Raw genomic sequence first — 15,013 nt, 5'->3', positions numbered from 1 at the left:
TTTGAGTCCTTTATGACTTTTAACAGTGCTGTATGAGCCCCATATGATGAGTCCTGTATGAGTACTATATGAGTCAAAAAATGTATTACAGGGGTGCCAAACTCCAGTCCTGGAGGGCTGTAGTCTCTGCTGGTTTTTGTGATTATCTGTCAATCAGCAGCCAATGTAGGCCCTGGAAACAAGGTGGGCAGACTCAAGCCAATCAATGACTTAATTTAAGTACTTAAATGCAGGACACACCAAAAATCAGCAGACAGACACAGCAGTCCTCCAAGTTTTGAGTTTGAGATCCCTGCTGTATGAAGTAAAAATGAGTCCTTTGTGAGAGCAGTATAAGTGCCATAACAGTTTTTTGTTGTCTTTTCTGCATGCGTCCTCTTTGAGTACGTACTGTTTGAGACCAGTTTGATGTCCCATGCTCTGTGTCCAGCCTCATTCCTCGCCGCACAGCGAACTGTAAAGGTCCCCTGCAGCCTCTGGAATGTGACCACGCTCTGCACCTGGTGTACATCGCGGGACTCAATGTAGCTCATGTTCGTCAGAATGCTGATGTTCTCAGGGGTGGCCACCAGAGGGTGCCATAAGGCACTTTTGTTGTTGCATCTGCTTAACGAAAGAAAGGAAGGAAGAAAAACAGCATTGTAGTATGTGATGAATTCTTGATTTGAATAGCATAGATGGACAGTTAATGACTCAACAAATCTTCATGAATCAATCAGTACAAGTTGGGGACCTCTTACTATGGTTTAACAATGACTAGCATTCCAGACAAAAATAACAACACTTTTTACTCTTATTTCATGGTTTTAATATTAAAATCCACTGCAACAAAAAAGGAAGGTATTTATTAATGTGTGCACAGAGAGTTATTAAACCTGCTGTGTTTTCCAGAGAAACTGAAAGCCAGTCTGTGTAATTTTATGAGATGGCCTGTTTGAGCTTCTGGAATGTTTGCTGTAACAGTGTCCTCTACTGGAGGTGCCAAACCACACACAGCTCTCTCTCTCTCTCTCTCTCTCTCTCTCTCTCTCTCTCTCTCTCTCACTTTTGCGTGTTGTCACAGCTGTACCACAGTATCGCCGGGGCAGGAACCCCCTCCGCGACGCACGTCACCGCATGTCTCTTCCCCGCCAGCTGCTGATCGGACAGCTCGCGGATCACCGGGGGAACTGCGGAGAGGAGTTTCGGTGAGGCGCGCGGAAAAGTGTGACGGTTTAACACCTGCAGTGCGACCGTTCGCCCCCGCTGCCTGCGCTTGGGTCGCGAGAGCAGAATCAACATGAACTTTTCACCCACATGAACGCAGGTCGTTTTCTGAAACGTCACGTTGGCAAAAGCTGGTGAGAAACACTAAAGAGGCTTGATTCTGATAACTCAGTTTTTGTTTTTTGTTTTTACAGGCATTTTGTAGACGCACTTATCCGGAGTGACTCACACATCTTTTAACTTACACATTTTGCATGCAATATAAATTCCTGTAATTCCAATCAGTTTATATCTAATATCCTTTCTAATCCACAAAAAGAATATTTTTATTTTATTATGCTGTTTGACTAGAAACAGGAGTCAATGTCTATGGAAAAAAGGACAGGATGCACATATTAATCTGACCTTTGACCTCCAGATCAATCATCAGTTCCTTAACATCGTCGTCATTGGAAACTTGAACGGTGTAGAGACCTCTCTGCTGCCGCTTGACTCTCACCAGCGTCAAAGTGCTGTAGTACCTGATGAATGGGAGCAAGGGCGTGGCATTAGGGTGTACCCTCTAAAAATGTCTCCCCAAAATATACTGTATACACAAAGCCTTGGCACTAAGATTATCCATTGATTTTTCAACATGTTGAGTTTGCAGTACCTATCCTCCTGTGATTTAGATAAGTTTAGCCATTACCAAAATTCAGTGGCCAAACTGTTTTCAACAGTATCTGTATTTCAAATCAAAATGACAGAATTATTATTAAATCCTTGCTCAGGGATATAAAGTGTTCACGCATCAAGGACTGGAACTTTAACAACCTGGTTTATGAGTTTGCTTCCCAAGTCACAGTACCAACCCACTGTCTTCTTAAAGGAATAATGAAAGAATGTGGTGGAATTCTACTGCCCTAGGTGAGACTATTGACTTAGGGGGAAGAGGGTGGGATGCAATGTGTGGATTTATCCTATTTTTTGTGCTTTCATTTGGTGCCCCTCTAGATGGTGCCCTCGGTGACTACCCATGTTGCCTATAGCGAGAGCCGGCTGCAATACCGGGTGTCCAGCATCTGCGTGACTCCGACGGACACCGTGTCCCCGTCAAGGGTGGCATTGTCCTTCATCCATAGGACCCGGGGCCTGGGGTAGGCCTCTATCTCCACCCGGAGCTCCACGCTTTCGTGAAGCCGTGCAGACACGTTCCCGCCAACGGTGGAGCGCACCTCCACGAAGCCTCGCTCTGCAGGGAGAGAGTTCAAACTGCTGATACTCTGTGGATTCGGACACTAGCACGTTAGCATTCTGTAGTAATGCAGGATATCTTCGGCATTTAGCCACATCGGCCCAATTCAGTATAACCGCCAAGTCTGTGCTGGACCCTCCTGTTTACATTCCTAACCGTCAGATTCTGTATACACTGAAGACTTGCAGTTGTACTGAACCAATGTTTTTCTATGCGCTTTGAGTGAGTGAAGTTTAGTTTAGAGACACGTTATATCTGGAATAAAGTCAGCATTCACAGAGGAGCGTGTTAACTCCATATTTCCAGCTGAGAGCAAAGAGCTGCTCTGTGATTTTGCGATCATTTACGGTTTCAGGAGACCATAAAAGCAACAAAAATAATAGTCAGAACCTTTTGCCATTGTCGTTTTGTCATTTGAAACGTTTGGCTCTTTTGTTTGTTTTCATTAACTAGAAAAATTATCTTGAAGCTTTTTAAAAATACTACCAACTCAATACATTTCATTTAAAAATACGCTACGGTTAACATGTGTCCGTAACTTTGAGTTAGCTTACATTTACATATTGATTTTTTCTTTTGCAAGTCTGTCATTTGTAGTGCTGGCAGAGTGTGTATTGGTACATTTTTTTAAAAAAACAACTCTTTCCTTTATTTAAAAGTCAAAGGACAAATTTTTTTTTTAAATTGAGGCCCACGTGTAAATAAAGTTATGGTTTGTCAGCCAACAAAATCCCTTATTGTAAAAGTAAAAAAAAAAAAAACGTCAGTTTTCCTCTCGGGTGTTTTGCGTGAGAAGCAGCTGTGGACGGCAGCCTACCCAGGACCGTGACGGAGATGCTGTCAGTGGCGGACTGGCCCTGCAGAGACTCCTGGACGCGGCACACGTACTGGCCCGAGTCGCCCAGCGTAGCGTTGGGGATGACAAGGCAGGACCGCAGGCTGTTCCCTGGAAGGAACTCCGTCAGCGGCTCGATCTGCTTTCCCGCCTGTTGTGAGGTAAACGTGGGAAACGGAGAAAGCTGGGTCACCTCCGGATCAGTACAATCGAACGGGAAAGAGGTTTCGGTGTCAGATAAAACACTTCAGACGGACACGCAGGTGAGTATTACCAAATTGTTTGCTGTAAAAAAACATTTGGCCTCATTCACAAAACTTTTCTTAAATTATTCTTACTCTTGTTCTTAAAGGGAACCCTGCCTGTTCAGACTTGTAGGTTTCTAGTATGGTGTAAATACCTTCAATTTTATAAATGTTATTAAAACCACAGGGAAGATTTTAGTTATTAAAAAAAATAATAATAAAAAAATAAAAAGACCAGGTTAAAACCTAGTATATGGCTGGACCTAACACACGTGATCTGGCCGACCAATGGTGTAACTATATAACTCGGCCGACCAATGGTGTAACTTCATCACTCAGTCACTCAGTCACAGACATTCGCGTTTGTAGGGCTGGCCCCGCTGTTGCGGTCCAGCCAAAAATGTAATCCTTCAACTCGTAGGTCGCCATTGTTATTGCCGTCGCAATGCACTCTGGGTAGTGACATCAAATGGCTGCACTCAGAGCTGGTTGCACTTGTCTCGGTCCATTGCTCTTGTCCATTGAGCGGCAGTGAAAATGTCTTCTGTTCAGCCTTTTAGATTTGAGCCAGTGCGGGACATTACTCAGGGAGAAAGCACGGAGGACAGCTCTTATCAAATACATCAAAACGCTAAAGATCGGCGGAGACGAGAATAGGGCATAAGACTAGAGATGGTGTCTGTGCGGCGACTGCTCGCCTGTGCCAACACAACAGAGATGGAAAAGTTGCCCGTTATAAAGAGCTGTGCTTTCCAGCAGCCGTCGTTCAATCACTTGACCATATGTAAATTTTATTCGCAATCCTTTTAATGTGATCAGCATGAGGAAACAGCCATGAACAAATACAGATTTTATGATCAAATATTATTGTACGCATATTTCATAAATTAGGCTCATTGTTTGCTTATTTAGAGGGTGAAGTGTAACATGCAAAACCAGGAAATCACATAGCTTTCTGTAAAGTGTGCATCTGCTTACATGTATATAAACAGCTTGCTAATGTAATGGTAAAAGTAGGAAAGTTAAAAAATATGAACCCACAAAGATTCTCACCTCTGATTATTTTGTTACAAGGATTAAAGTTTAGGCAAAATTGAAATATTTACAATTTTCCTTAACAAAAAAAAAAAATGCACTGCCACTTGTTCAGTGAAGTGGAAAGCGAACATTGGGATGGAGAATTAAAACCACCATTAGTAAGTACTTTATCTCATGTTCACATGCCCATATAGCCTTTGACTCACTTCACCTGATTGCTGGTGATATGTGTCATACACCGGTGTTGAAATACAGGGACTGTAACAATATAAATATTAAATTCTTGCAGCATCTTCTGCCTCATATTAGACCTGATGAAGACCCAAATCAAAACATTGTTTGCACACCAAGGCTGTATGATGGAGCTTATGAGTGTTTTACATTAATTTACCTCTGACCACTCTGCTCCACAACTCCACTAACTAGAGTGTTTGTGCGAATAAAGTTTTTTCATTCAAACAGTCTGAGTGTTGAGTGATTGTTATCTCCGCCAGGCGGATGGTATGGTTTGGTCGCGTGTTTGTGCGTGTGTGTTTGTGTCTCTATCCGCTGCTAATCTCGTATACTACTGGGCCGATCAGCCTAATATTTGGTTTGCATGCTGACAGTAGGTCAAGGACCTGAATTCTCGCAAATATTCTGCAAATATTTTGCAAATCGGTCAACGACAAGTATTTTATTTGAATTAATTTCCATCATTGTTGTCCATTGAAATAGATTGAGTGCTAACTCCTAATCGGTCTCTAGGGCCCGCAAGTGATCAACAACTGCTTCCGTTTGGAATGCCTGGCGGAGATCTGCACTATACTGAGTGCACCCTTCTAGTTAATAATTGTGTCATGGAGGATCCCCAAAGAACATAGTTTCAAAATAAGCAAGCAGAGTGACAGCTACCTTAATATGTGGCATATATACCTGAGATGTTTCATTCACAGTGTAAATGTTCCACTTTCCTGGCATAACTCTCCATTTTTAATTCATTGCTTTTTTAATTGGATTGGGGGGTGGGTGTTAGTGTGCCCAGGAGAACTGTTAGTGTTTGTTTAGAAGAAGAGAGTCTCACCGTCTTCCCTGGATAGTCCCAATTGAAGAAAACAATGTCTGCCCCCTTGACAGTGCAGTTGACTGCGAGGGGTTCCCCTTGCTTTATTACAGTCTTTGAGACATTGATGAAGGCATCAATCGTTTCTGGAACTGAAGTGCAAGAAGAATGAAAAATAAACATGGACATGTTATTTAAGGAGCAACAATCACAGGGAGTGAGACTTCCTTGTCAACTGACATTTCTAACTGCAGAGTTGACAATTTATTTATTTTTTATTTTATGATCTGATTAGTATCTCATCCTTGTTATATAGCCTTTTTTATCTTATATATTTTATTTATCTTGATATGTCACAATTGGGTGATTCGAGTAAGTTACCCATTAGAATGGATTGCTGCAGTTGGTTTACTGTTCACAAGCTCACTGGACTCATTGATACCACCAAGTAGTCAGGTGTCTGGAAAAATGTAAGGCAGGTAGAACCAAAGGCACTGCTGGGATTCGAACCCAGGATCTCCTGTTTACTAGACAGGCGCTTTAACCATCTAAGCCACAGCGCCACCTGAAAGCATGTGCTGTGGTTTCATTGTGTTCTAAACTCTTTTTTATTTGTATAATGAAAGGTAAATTTGCTCATGTGACTGTCTTGGTTAATCCCACTCGCCAGGCACAATGTATTATTATTTATTTATATTGTACTAATAATAGTAATTATGGTATATATTAAATGTAATAAAAGTAACGCCAGAAGGCCGGCTTACCCACAAGGCTGTAGACGTGAAAGGCTTGAGATTCCCGCGTCTCTCCGTTCAGAACTCCACGGCAGGTGTAGGTGCTATCCTTAAGGGCGGCGGTGAAGCCTTTGCCGGGGTGGTAGGTGCCCTCCAGGGGCGTGTCACTGGCTCTCTCGTAGAGCGTGACGTTTATTCGGGGGTCGGTCACGGTGCAGGGGATGGTGCCCTCCTTGCCTACTTTCATCACCACCTTGTGCTCATACGGAATGAACCACACGTCCTTGTCTGAGGAACGAAAACCATTGGATGTCACTATTCTCCATTCTCCTAATCTTTTGTACCATGGATGTAAATGTATGATTGGTGATAAGGCTAACAAGTAGATTTATTCATTCCTGATTCCTGAATTTTGGGGTTATAACATTTGTGTAACTTGGCTTGATTAAGACAGAAATTCATCAGATTAAACACATTTCCTGACATACTCCTATGATGAAGTCAGTGATCCATTTTTAATCATTAAACCATACGAAGCTCTTTCCTCAAAGCAAACCAAATCGGAAATTAGATCCATGACTGCTGAACGGAATGAACTCCATGTGTTTTCTGCTGTTTCTCCCCCTAGTCAGCACTCAGAGAGGGTCTGTATTGTGGCCAGCAGCTGACTCAACAGTGACACATTTCAGCGGGGGGGGAGCCCACGTCCGTCTCACCTGGCACGAAGACCGAGACCTCCACCGCCTCCTCCGAGGCGGGCTCCTCGCACACGTATGTCCCCGTGTGCTCCCACGTCACGTTCTCCAGGGTCAGGACGCTGGAGGTGGTCCCGTTTGCCGCGTGGGCCCAGCTCATGTCCAGCTCGGACCGGTTCCTCCACCTCACCTCGCTCCAGCCGGAGCATGTGATGGTGACGGAGGAGTTGGCGGTGAGAACGACTTCTGTGGCACTGGGGGAGATTTCTAGGCCCTGTATTTCTGACCAGCACCAAAGAAGCGCTAAAATATAAATGGAGGCAGCAGTTAGCGTCAATCCTTAATTTCTGAATCTCTAGCTACACATCTTTTGTTGTAATTTTTAGCGCTTGCTAGGAAATTCTCTTTTTAAATGGAGCTACTGTGGGACATCACATTCACCTCAGTCTCCAGTTTAAATAAAGAAGGTAAGAATTAATATGAGCAACATTTCCATGCATTTTGCTTTCTACTTCCAAAGGGAAGAGCTTAATCACATCTTCATTCCAAACCAAAGTCAAATAAACTTTTATATTTTAACTATACATATATTAAATTACAATTACATTTTTCTATTTCTAAAAGAAAAGGATTGTGATTGTGGGAAGTGAAATGCAGAAAGTCGAAAGGTTCTCTTTATTTAATTTTAACTAGGATGCTTAGGAATTAATACTATTTTAATAAGGACACTTAGATACTCAGTATTAAAAATACATACTGTTATTATTAACAGCTTATACTAATGGTAAACTAGGATTCTTTGTGAGATTGGACCCTGGAATTGTTTAAAGCCAGGTCTGAATGCTCTCCAGACTAGGGTAAATAACAAACCTTGAAGGGCTGGGTGGCCTGCTCACATCATAATACTTTCTTATTGTTCTTATGTGGCTGAATTATTTATTTCTGTATAAATACATTCCTGGCATCAACTGGGCATCACTGTTTATTATTACACCCTAGTTACTGTCCTCTCGAAGGCCTCTTGTGAAGACTCTCATCTTATATTTGCATGGATTTCCTTACCAGTTAGTAAAGCTGCCAAATGAATCCAATTTTTCCTGTCTTTTTTCATTGTAAAGATACACCAGGGTATTATTCTGAAAAATAAAAATAGAAAAACATTTGATTAGTCACAGACATGGAAGGAGCACATCTCTGTGCCTGTTACAGTGATGTCATATCTCAATTATGTTGCAATATCTCCTCTACTAATGGAATGCAAAAAAGGACACACAGTAAACATAATACTGCAGTATTGGCTGTTTTTGCGAGCCAGTGAAGAACCAGCCTTATAGAGATCCAGGCCAGAACCCCCAACGAGCAAGCTTCAGATTGATTTGGGTGCACCTGATAGTTGTGGGTTTGAATACCAGTTGAGAAAGCACTGCTACACTCTTGCAAAATAAGTTCTTAATTTGAGCTGCTTCACTAAGTATTCAACTGTTTATAGTGATAATAGAAAAATCATCACTGGCAAAAGTGTAAAAAAAATGAATACAATGCAACGTGGACAGGAGCCCCCATCACAAAGTGGTATACAGTGGGGGCCCGAAGGTCCACCTTGTGAATCAGGGACTTTAATTTTCCCCAACATGGTTGGCTATTTTTCCTGTCCGGAAAGAGTTGAAAATTTCCATGACATAATGTGCAGGGTTTAGGTGGAAATTAGTTCAAGGTACATTTAAAGCTGACACCGGGAAATATTTTCTTTTCGCATACCGTTGCGATGCGTGCAAGGGTTTAAAATGACCCGGAGAAGAACTGGAGTGTTCAACACAAGGCTTGTGTTACATGTTTCAGTGAAACGCGGGACACATTTCAGCCAGTTTCAATAGTTCCCATTAAACTCTCTCCAGAACAAATCTACCTCTCCTACAGTCTTTCAGACACTGAATGGACTATTTTGGGAGGGGGAGAAGGATAGCTTTTCAGCAAGCATAGAAAACTGGGCTGCGGGGGTGACAAATCCAACTAAAGCACATATTCTCAATTCAGCAATGTTCCTGGTGGTCTGGAGTCAAAGCGGTATGCCAGAGCCAAGTGCGGTGCATAATTATCTGCAGTCTTGTTCAGAGAGGGAGAGGTTTTTTTCAGCATGCCAATCAGCATCATTATTATGCGAAACTCTGGCCAATCAGGGGCCTGAAACCAGCTGCTTAAGTAGTGCTGTCCCCGGGAGCAATTACTGTGCTGTTACACTGCGGTTACACTTCTAAGAAGTTAGATGCCAGATTGACTGAGGGTTTTACAATTCACTAAGAGGTGACTGGCTTTTGAATGGGCGTTCTAAATCAGAAGAAAAAGAAAATTAAAAGTTAGAAACAAAAAAAAAAGACAAATCCCAGTGAGGCCACTAGTAGTCATATTGAAGGGCTTCTCTTTGCAACATTAAATGCTCTGCATGTACAGGAATTGTGAATCCCACGTTGACCTTCAAGGGTCTTTTCCCGCTGCACAAATTCTTATTTTATTTATGCTGCTGTATTTCCAGCACACGGTCTGATTTTCGGAGTGTTAAAGGGCTTGTGAAGTGTGCAGCCTGGTGGCTGTAAAGCAGGGGTGGAATCTGGCAATGCTGCCATGCTTCTCCTCCACCTGGGACATTGAGTGACGCATCCTTCGCCACTCTGAGCACCTCAAACTCGATTTTTGCTCTCTTTGGCCTTTTTGCAGTGCAAATATTCCGTATTTAGATATGAGCTGTTCAAGCTGAAACAAATGGCACAACATTTACCCTGGCAACCACTTGTTCGGCTCGCTGAAAGAGGAGTGTCCCATAATGCATTTCTTTCTTGCTCGCCGGCAACGAAGCCAAACCACAAAATGCAATTTGAGAAAATGATGCAATGTGGGGAAACATAAAGGAACACTTTCTCTTGTGTAAAATGTAACAAAATTATGATGTTGACATTACCCATAGAAAGGGGTTCGTATGTCAAGGATATGCATGCTCATCTGAACACAAAGCCAATACAAACTTGTGAAAATACAAGGCAAATACACTATCCTGGACTTGCTTTCCCAAAATGCCTTAAGTTTTGAGAAGCTCTAGGCTCAAAGTTTTGTCTGTTGTTTTTTTGTTATTTTTTGTCATGTATAGATTCGGGAACAAATCACAATTATGAATAAAACATTCATATTTTTGTGTAAAATGTGGCATCTGATATAGGAAGCCTTTGGGATGTTGAAGACCAGGCTTGACACAGTGCTGGCAAAATGGTGAGTGTAGTTAGGCTAATCTTTTAATTTATTTTCTCTTTGACTGCCATAGACACATGGATAAAATTTAAATGCAGTAATAAGATTTCACTGAACACAGAACTTTTGTATGTGGAGTCAAAACACTTCACTCAACACGTTCCTTTGGTATCCACAGTAGAGGTGGCTAAGCATTCCAGAGTACTGGATTAAATTATTGCATCTTAAAAGAAGAGAAGGAAAGTTGTATTTGTAATTGAATGCTCCTGCTAAAAGCAATGAAAAGTGACAGTTACAAAGGATGAAACACCACATATAGGAGTATTATTCCATCTTGAAGTAGTGTTCTCTTCAGTGTTCTAGATGTTTCTTGAGTCTGGAATGGGTGGAACTCTGCAGCTAGTAATAATGGAACACTGCAATAGGAAGGTGCGGGAGATGCCAAAGAGGACATCTAGGGTCTGGAACCCATTAAGGACAGTTTCTGTAGCCACAGCTGGAAAGAAGGGAAAGGAGGGATAAAAAGAACCCAGAAAAAAGGGAGTAAAGGAAATGGAATCTGCTGTGAGCGCTGAAAAAAAGAAAGAAAAAAGAACCCTGTTTATCTCAGGAAAGTGTGTCACAGATCTGGCATATCCAGGTCTGTTTTGTTGTAGAATCTTCCCAGTCTAGGGATCTCAGTGTAACGCAGGACACTGACCATATGGTGCTCTCTGCCTCTCTTCCTGGCTCTGTGTAAGGTCAGCTCAGCTAAATTTGCAGGCAGCTCTTATTATTTTCATCCCTCTCGAAAAGGCTGCCCAGCCAAACAGGGGAAACATCCAACCATCCAACCAAATCCACTTCCAGTGCTGCGCGAGGAACGAAAACAGTTTAAAAGAAGGAAGTGTGGATAATAATTCATACGAGTCTTTTATAGCTGTCATATGAGCTCTGCTTATAAACCCTGCCAGGCCAGCTTTGTCTCCCTGATTCCTCCAACACTGGGTCATGCCTCTTGCTTAGTAAAAAAATAAATAAATAAAGGAGGCATTCTGGGAGGGGTCAAGAGAGGCCAAGTCAGTAAAGGAACTCCTCTTGAGCGCACGCTGACAGTATTGAATGGCCTGCAAGGTGGGGGCATAGTCACTCACCTGGATTCAATCAAAATTTGTCCTCTTGAACTTTCACTCACAATTCAAGTGCTTTTTTTCAATCACAAAAACAGGTCGGCGATTATTTGAGTTTATTTCTAAACTGTTTGCGATAAAAGAAACAAAAAGCTTTTGTTTATTTCTCGTTTGATTGTGATTAAATCCATGAGTCCCTCGGAGGGGCGCACATACCACAGCTGTGGTGCTCCTTCGGCAGTGCGTAGGTGGACCAGCAGGGACTACTCGGATCAGTCCAGGAACTCGAATAGCAGCAGCCTCTACTCTTGGGACCCAAACCATTTTCTTCTGGCTTATCGGGGACCCCTGAGCCTTCAGTTTAGAGACGTCGCTGATTCAGAGTGAATCATCGCATCTTCCCCCGGTTGGGGAAACAGTACTAAAGTAAGTTACAGAGGCCACAAGGTCGCGGGTTTCCAGGAGCTCCGCCACGTTGCACAGGATGCAGGATCAGCGTTAATAGCTGCTAATGTCACGCTGGGGCACGGCCGTGAAACCGATACTTTAACAGTGTCCTCTGCGTGAAAAAGCACAGCCAACCCCTTGCAAGGTCTACTCTCTGACCCAACAGACTGAGAATGAGGGAAAGAGCTTGAGAAGAAACCGTCATTAAATTTCAGGCTGAGTCTTTTTAGGCACGTAAAATAGGGCAGTCGTCACAGTCAAGCCAAGACAGCAGGATATTCCATCTGAAACTGGTCGCCCTCAACAGAGCTCTCTTTTTTTCCCCAGAGCTGACTACCAGTGGAGACTGAATGTGCCGGGCTGGGATCCATATTGGACAGACACGCTGGCCGCCCTGTCCTGCCATCAAAACAGGTGGCTTCAATTTCAGGAGAGCTTCCTGTCTCTGGATGCCCGCAGCCAGAGCACTCCGAGTCTGGCTGTCCTCAAATAAAATTCATGCGTTATTGAAGACCAACAGTGAAGCCAGGCCTCAACTGCAGTGTGTATATTAAGTTTGGGAACTGAGTTTGCGTCACAAAGGTTTTAGGTTCTCATCCCACTTTTCATGCTTTTTTTTCTTTCCCAATTTGGAATGGCCAATCACGCTCACATTGCGATGTTCATTACAATGTCCGTTATCAATTTGGGAGTGCACAGACAAGCTTGTGCTCTCCCCTGAAGAATGTGATGTTGCCGCTGCTTCTTTTCACACCAGCAGGGGGCGCTAGCGCATGATGACACACTGTCTACCTGGCGGGCTGCAAAGCTCATTCCCTGGGCAATGCTAGCACAAATTGTGCAGCATTCTGCAGGGATACTGGGCACAGTAAGCACTGACACTGTCTGGATTGCATTCCTCATTCATACACTGGAACAGTCATTTAACAGAATGAGCCAACCAGCAGCACTCATTTTGTGATTTTCCCTAGGAAACTTACAGCCATAAAAAATAATTATATGCTACAGAATGTACATTGTGTGTGCTGTCCAGGGTACCTGTGGCTTTTTTGCCAGTAATATAATTTTAGCTGCTGGAGCAATAAATGGCCATTTTTTTATAGAGCCAGGCGACATTTTTTAAAGCGTTTGCAAAATAGACATTAAAAAAAACTACCAACAGCCTGAGTGAATTAAAAACAGAAGTGGAAAATCCAGGTTTAGAAAGTAAAAGTGCTCCCCAGTGTTTTGATCCAATCCCCTGGATCTTATAATTTGCCCAATTCCTCAGCCAGAAGTTAGAGCTAATTAGTGAAATCAGCTGGCCGAGTTCATGGGTGGAAGAAACACATGGCAGGACTTTTACTTTCTGACCCCTGCACTTTCCACCTCTGACTGAAAAAAAAAAAAAAAAATTTATGTGGCACTAGAGTCTGAGTCATCAAAAACAGAACTAAAAAAAAAAGAAAAATATATATAGCTAGTATTATATTCTTATTTTTACATAGTTTTTATTCATTTTTGTTCATGACTAGTGGTAATATACATTTATATGTTTCTACATTCATTTGTCAAAGCATCATAGTAGTTAGACAGAATGAACCTCTCCCATTCCCTACAGTGCGCTCTCTGGTACTCAGTTCCCATGGCGGAAACAGGGCTGTTATCACGTTTATCAGACCCAGGGGCACAGCCGTTCTTCTCCTGTGTGGGTGTGTGAAGGAAGGAGGAGCACTGCAGACATTACGCATCCGACAGTGCGACACACACAACGGGGGCTGGACCACACAGCATCACAGCACCAGAGCAGAGCTGCACATGAGGTGTTAAATCGGATCGAGCTCTGCTTCGCACAGTCTTTCCCCAGCCAGAAACCCAGGGAAAGGGCATGGTTGGACATAGAATGCCAGGATGTTATCATTCAGGCTATCCTGGTCACACCCCGTGGGCTTCAGGCCTAGCATTATCAGCCGTCATAGCCCTATGGGTCCTTTTTCTTATGACTGCTTCACAGTGAATTGTAGAATGTTCTTTTTTTATTCTTTTTTTTAAATGAACAAATTATGTTCACATGCAATTTACTTTTTTTAACCTTTAAGCATTTTACCTTTAAACAAAATTTTTACCTTTTTGTTTTTTAAAAGTGTATTTTTATATCTACAATGCATTGAGCACATCAGCTTGTTAACAGCTTAAACACGTGTTAGTGTTGAGCTTGCCACACTTTGTATTTCCAAAATTTCACAAGTTAACTGCTAGTACTAATGGAAGCACAACCATTGCATCTTTTTTCAGCACAGCATAAAAAAACATGCCACAGCAAAGATTAACCTGGGGCCAAAATAAAAAGAAAACATATGTTGGAACGCCTCCAAGACTGAGTCACAGAACTCTCTCCTCTGTTCTAAAACCATCCCTGAACATTGTGTGCATGAGTGGTTTCCACTATGTATGGGCACATGTGTGTTTCTGGCCTCCACTGTTTATAGATAAACTCAACAAAAAGAAAATGCAGAAAAAGCCAAATTACTCACATACACAAAACATACACTTTACTGTATCCGTATTTAAAATGCACAGGAGTGAATGTTGGAAAACATGAGTTGTGTTGTTTAGGGATTGGACTTGTGTAGTTCCAGTGAAATATACTGGTGAAAGTTTACTTGCAACTTGGTATCATTTTTATATCAATTATTATTCTGATATTTTATTTATTTATTATTTTTTAAGAAACTGGGTTCTATTTATAAATACAGATATAAGACACAGATCTCATCAACCAATAAACTTGAAACATGAAAGCAAATGGTGGTGTCTCCTTTATACAAATGACACACATTCAATGTTGTCATTTCAAAAAAGAAACAGAACAAACAATGGACTACATAGTGATGTATAATTGCAAAAATCAACAAGGTTAACCAAATAAATCTTTCCACATAACAACATTTGTAAATTATGAATAAACTAATTGAAAGAAATTACAGAATTAGACTAGCACAGTGCATGCTGGGACACTACAATCCTCTGTAATACCAGAACCTGTCCTTATGTGTCCTGCCATTGGGTACTGTGAGCAATGAACAGCTGTTGTGATTGTTTGGTTGCTGGTTTTACTTGAAGTAGATATAGTCCAATGAGGACTGGCCTGGACTTTCCAGGCCTGAAGGCCAGAAAACTTAAAAGCAAAGAAGAAAAGAAGAAGATTATTA

General features: G+C 42.1%; 1 protein-coding gene and 1 non-coding gene across 4 annotated transcripts in view; both read right to left on the bottom strand.

Moving 5' to 3' along the window:
- Positions 1-15,013, bottom strand: part of LOC135263605 (platelet-derived growth factor receptor beta-like) — a 40,550-nt gene that overhangs the window by 21,115 nt on the left and 4,422 nt on the right. For 2 of the 3 annotated variants that reach the window (XM_064351848.1, XM_064351849.1), the window contains exons 2-10: positions 8,092-8,165; positions 7,051-7,332; positions 6,365-6,622; positions 5,622-5,752; positions 3,258-3,426; positions 2,254-2,437; positions 1,612-1,727; positions 1,046-1,169; positions 392-606 (exon numbers count right to left, since the gene is read on the bottom strand). In XM_064351848.1, coding sequence (XP_064207918.1) covers positions 392-606; positions 1,046-1,169; positions 1,612-1,727; positions 2,254-2,437; positions 3,258-3,426; positions 5,622-5,752; positions 6,365-6,622; positions 7,051-7,332; positions 8,092-8,140 — 1,528 coding nt within the window. In that variant the 5' untranslated portion in view covers positions 8,141-8,165. The remainder of the gene's footprint in view (positions 1-391; positions 607-1,045; positions 1,170-1,611; positions 1,728-2,253; positions 2,438-3,257; positions 3,427-5,621; positions 5,753-6,364; positions 6,623-7,050; positions 7,333-8,091; positions 8,166-15,013) is intronic. The other variant, XM_064351850.1, reaches the window with a different exon arrangement.
- trnat-agu (transfer RNA threonine (anticodon AGU)) lies at positions 6,090-6,163 on the bottom strand. The gene has a single exon. It is a non-coding gene; the product is annotated as a tRNA-Thr (tRNA).

Source organism: Anguilla rostrata, chromosome 9 (genome assembly GCF_018555375.3).
Source record: "Anguilla rostrata isolate EN2019 chromosome 9, ASM1855537v3, whole genome shotgun sequence".
Classification (NCBI taxonomy): Eukaryota; Metazoa; Chordata; class Actinopteri; order Anguilliformes; family Anguillidae; genus Anguilla; species Anguilla rostrata.
The sequence above is the reverse complement of the archived record's forward strand: the minus strand, read 5'-3'. Positions and strand labels throughout refer to the sequence as shown.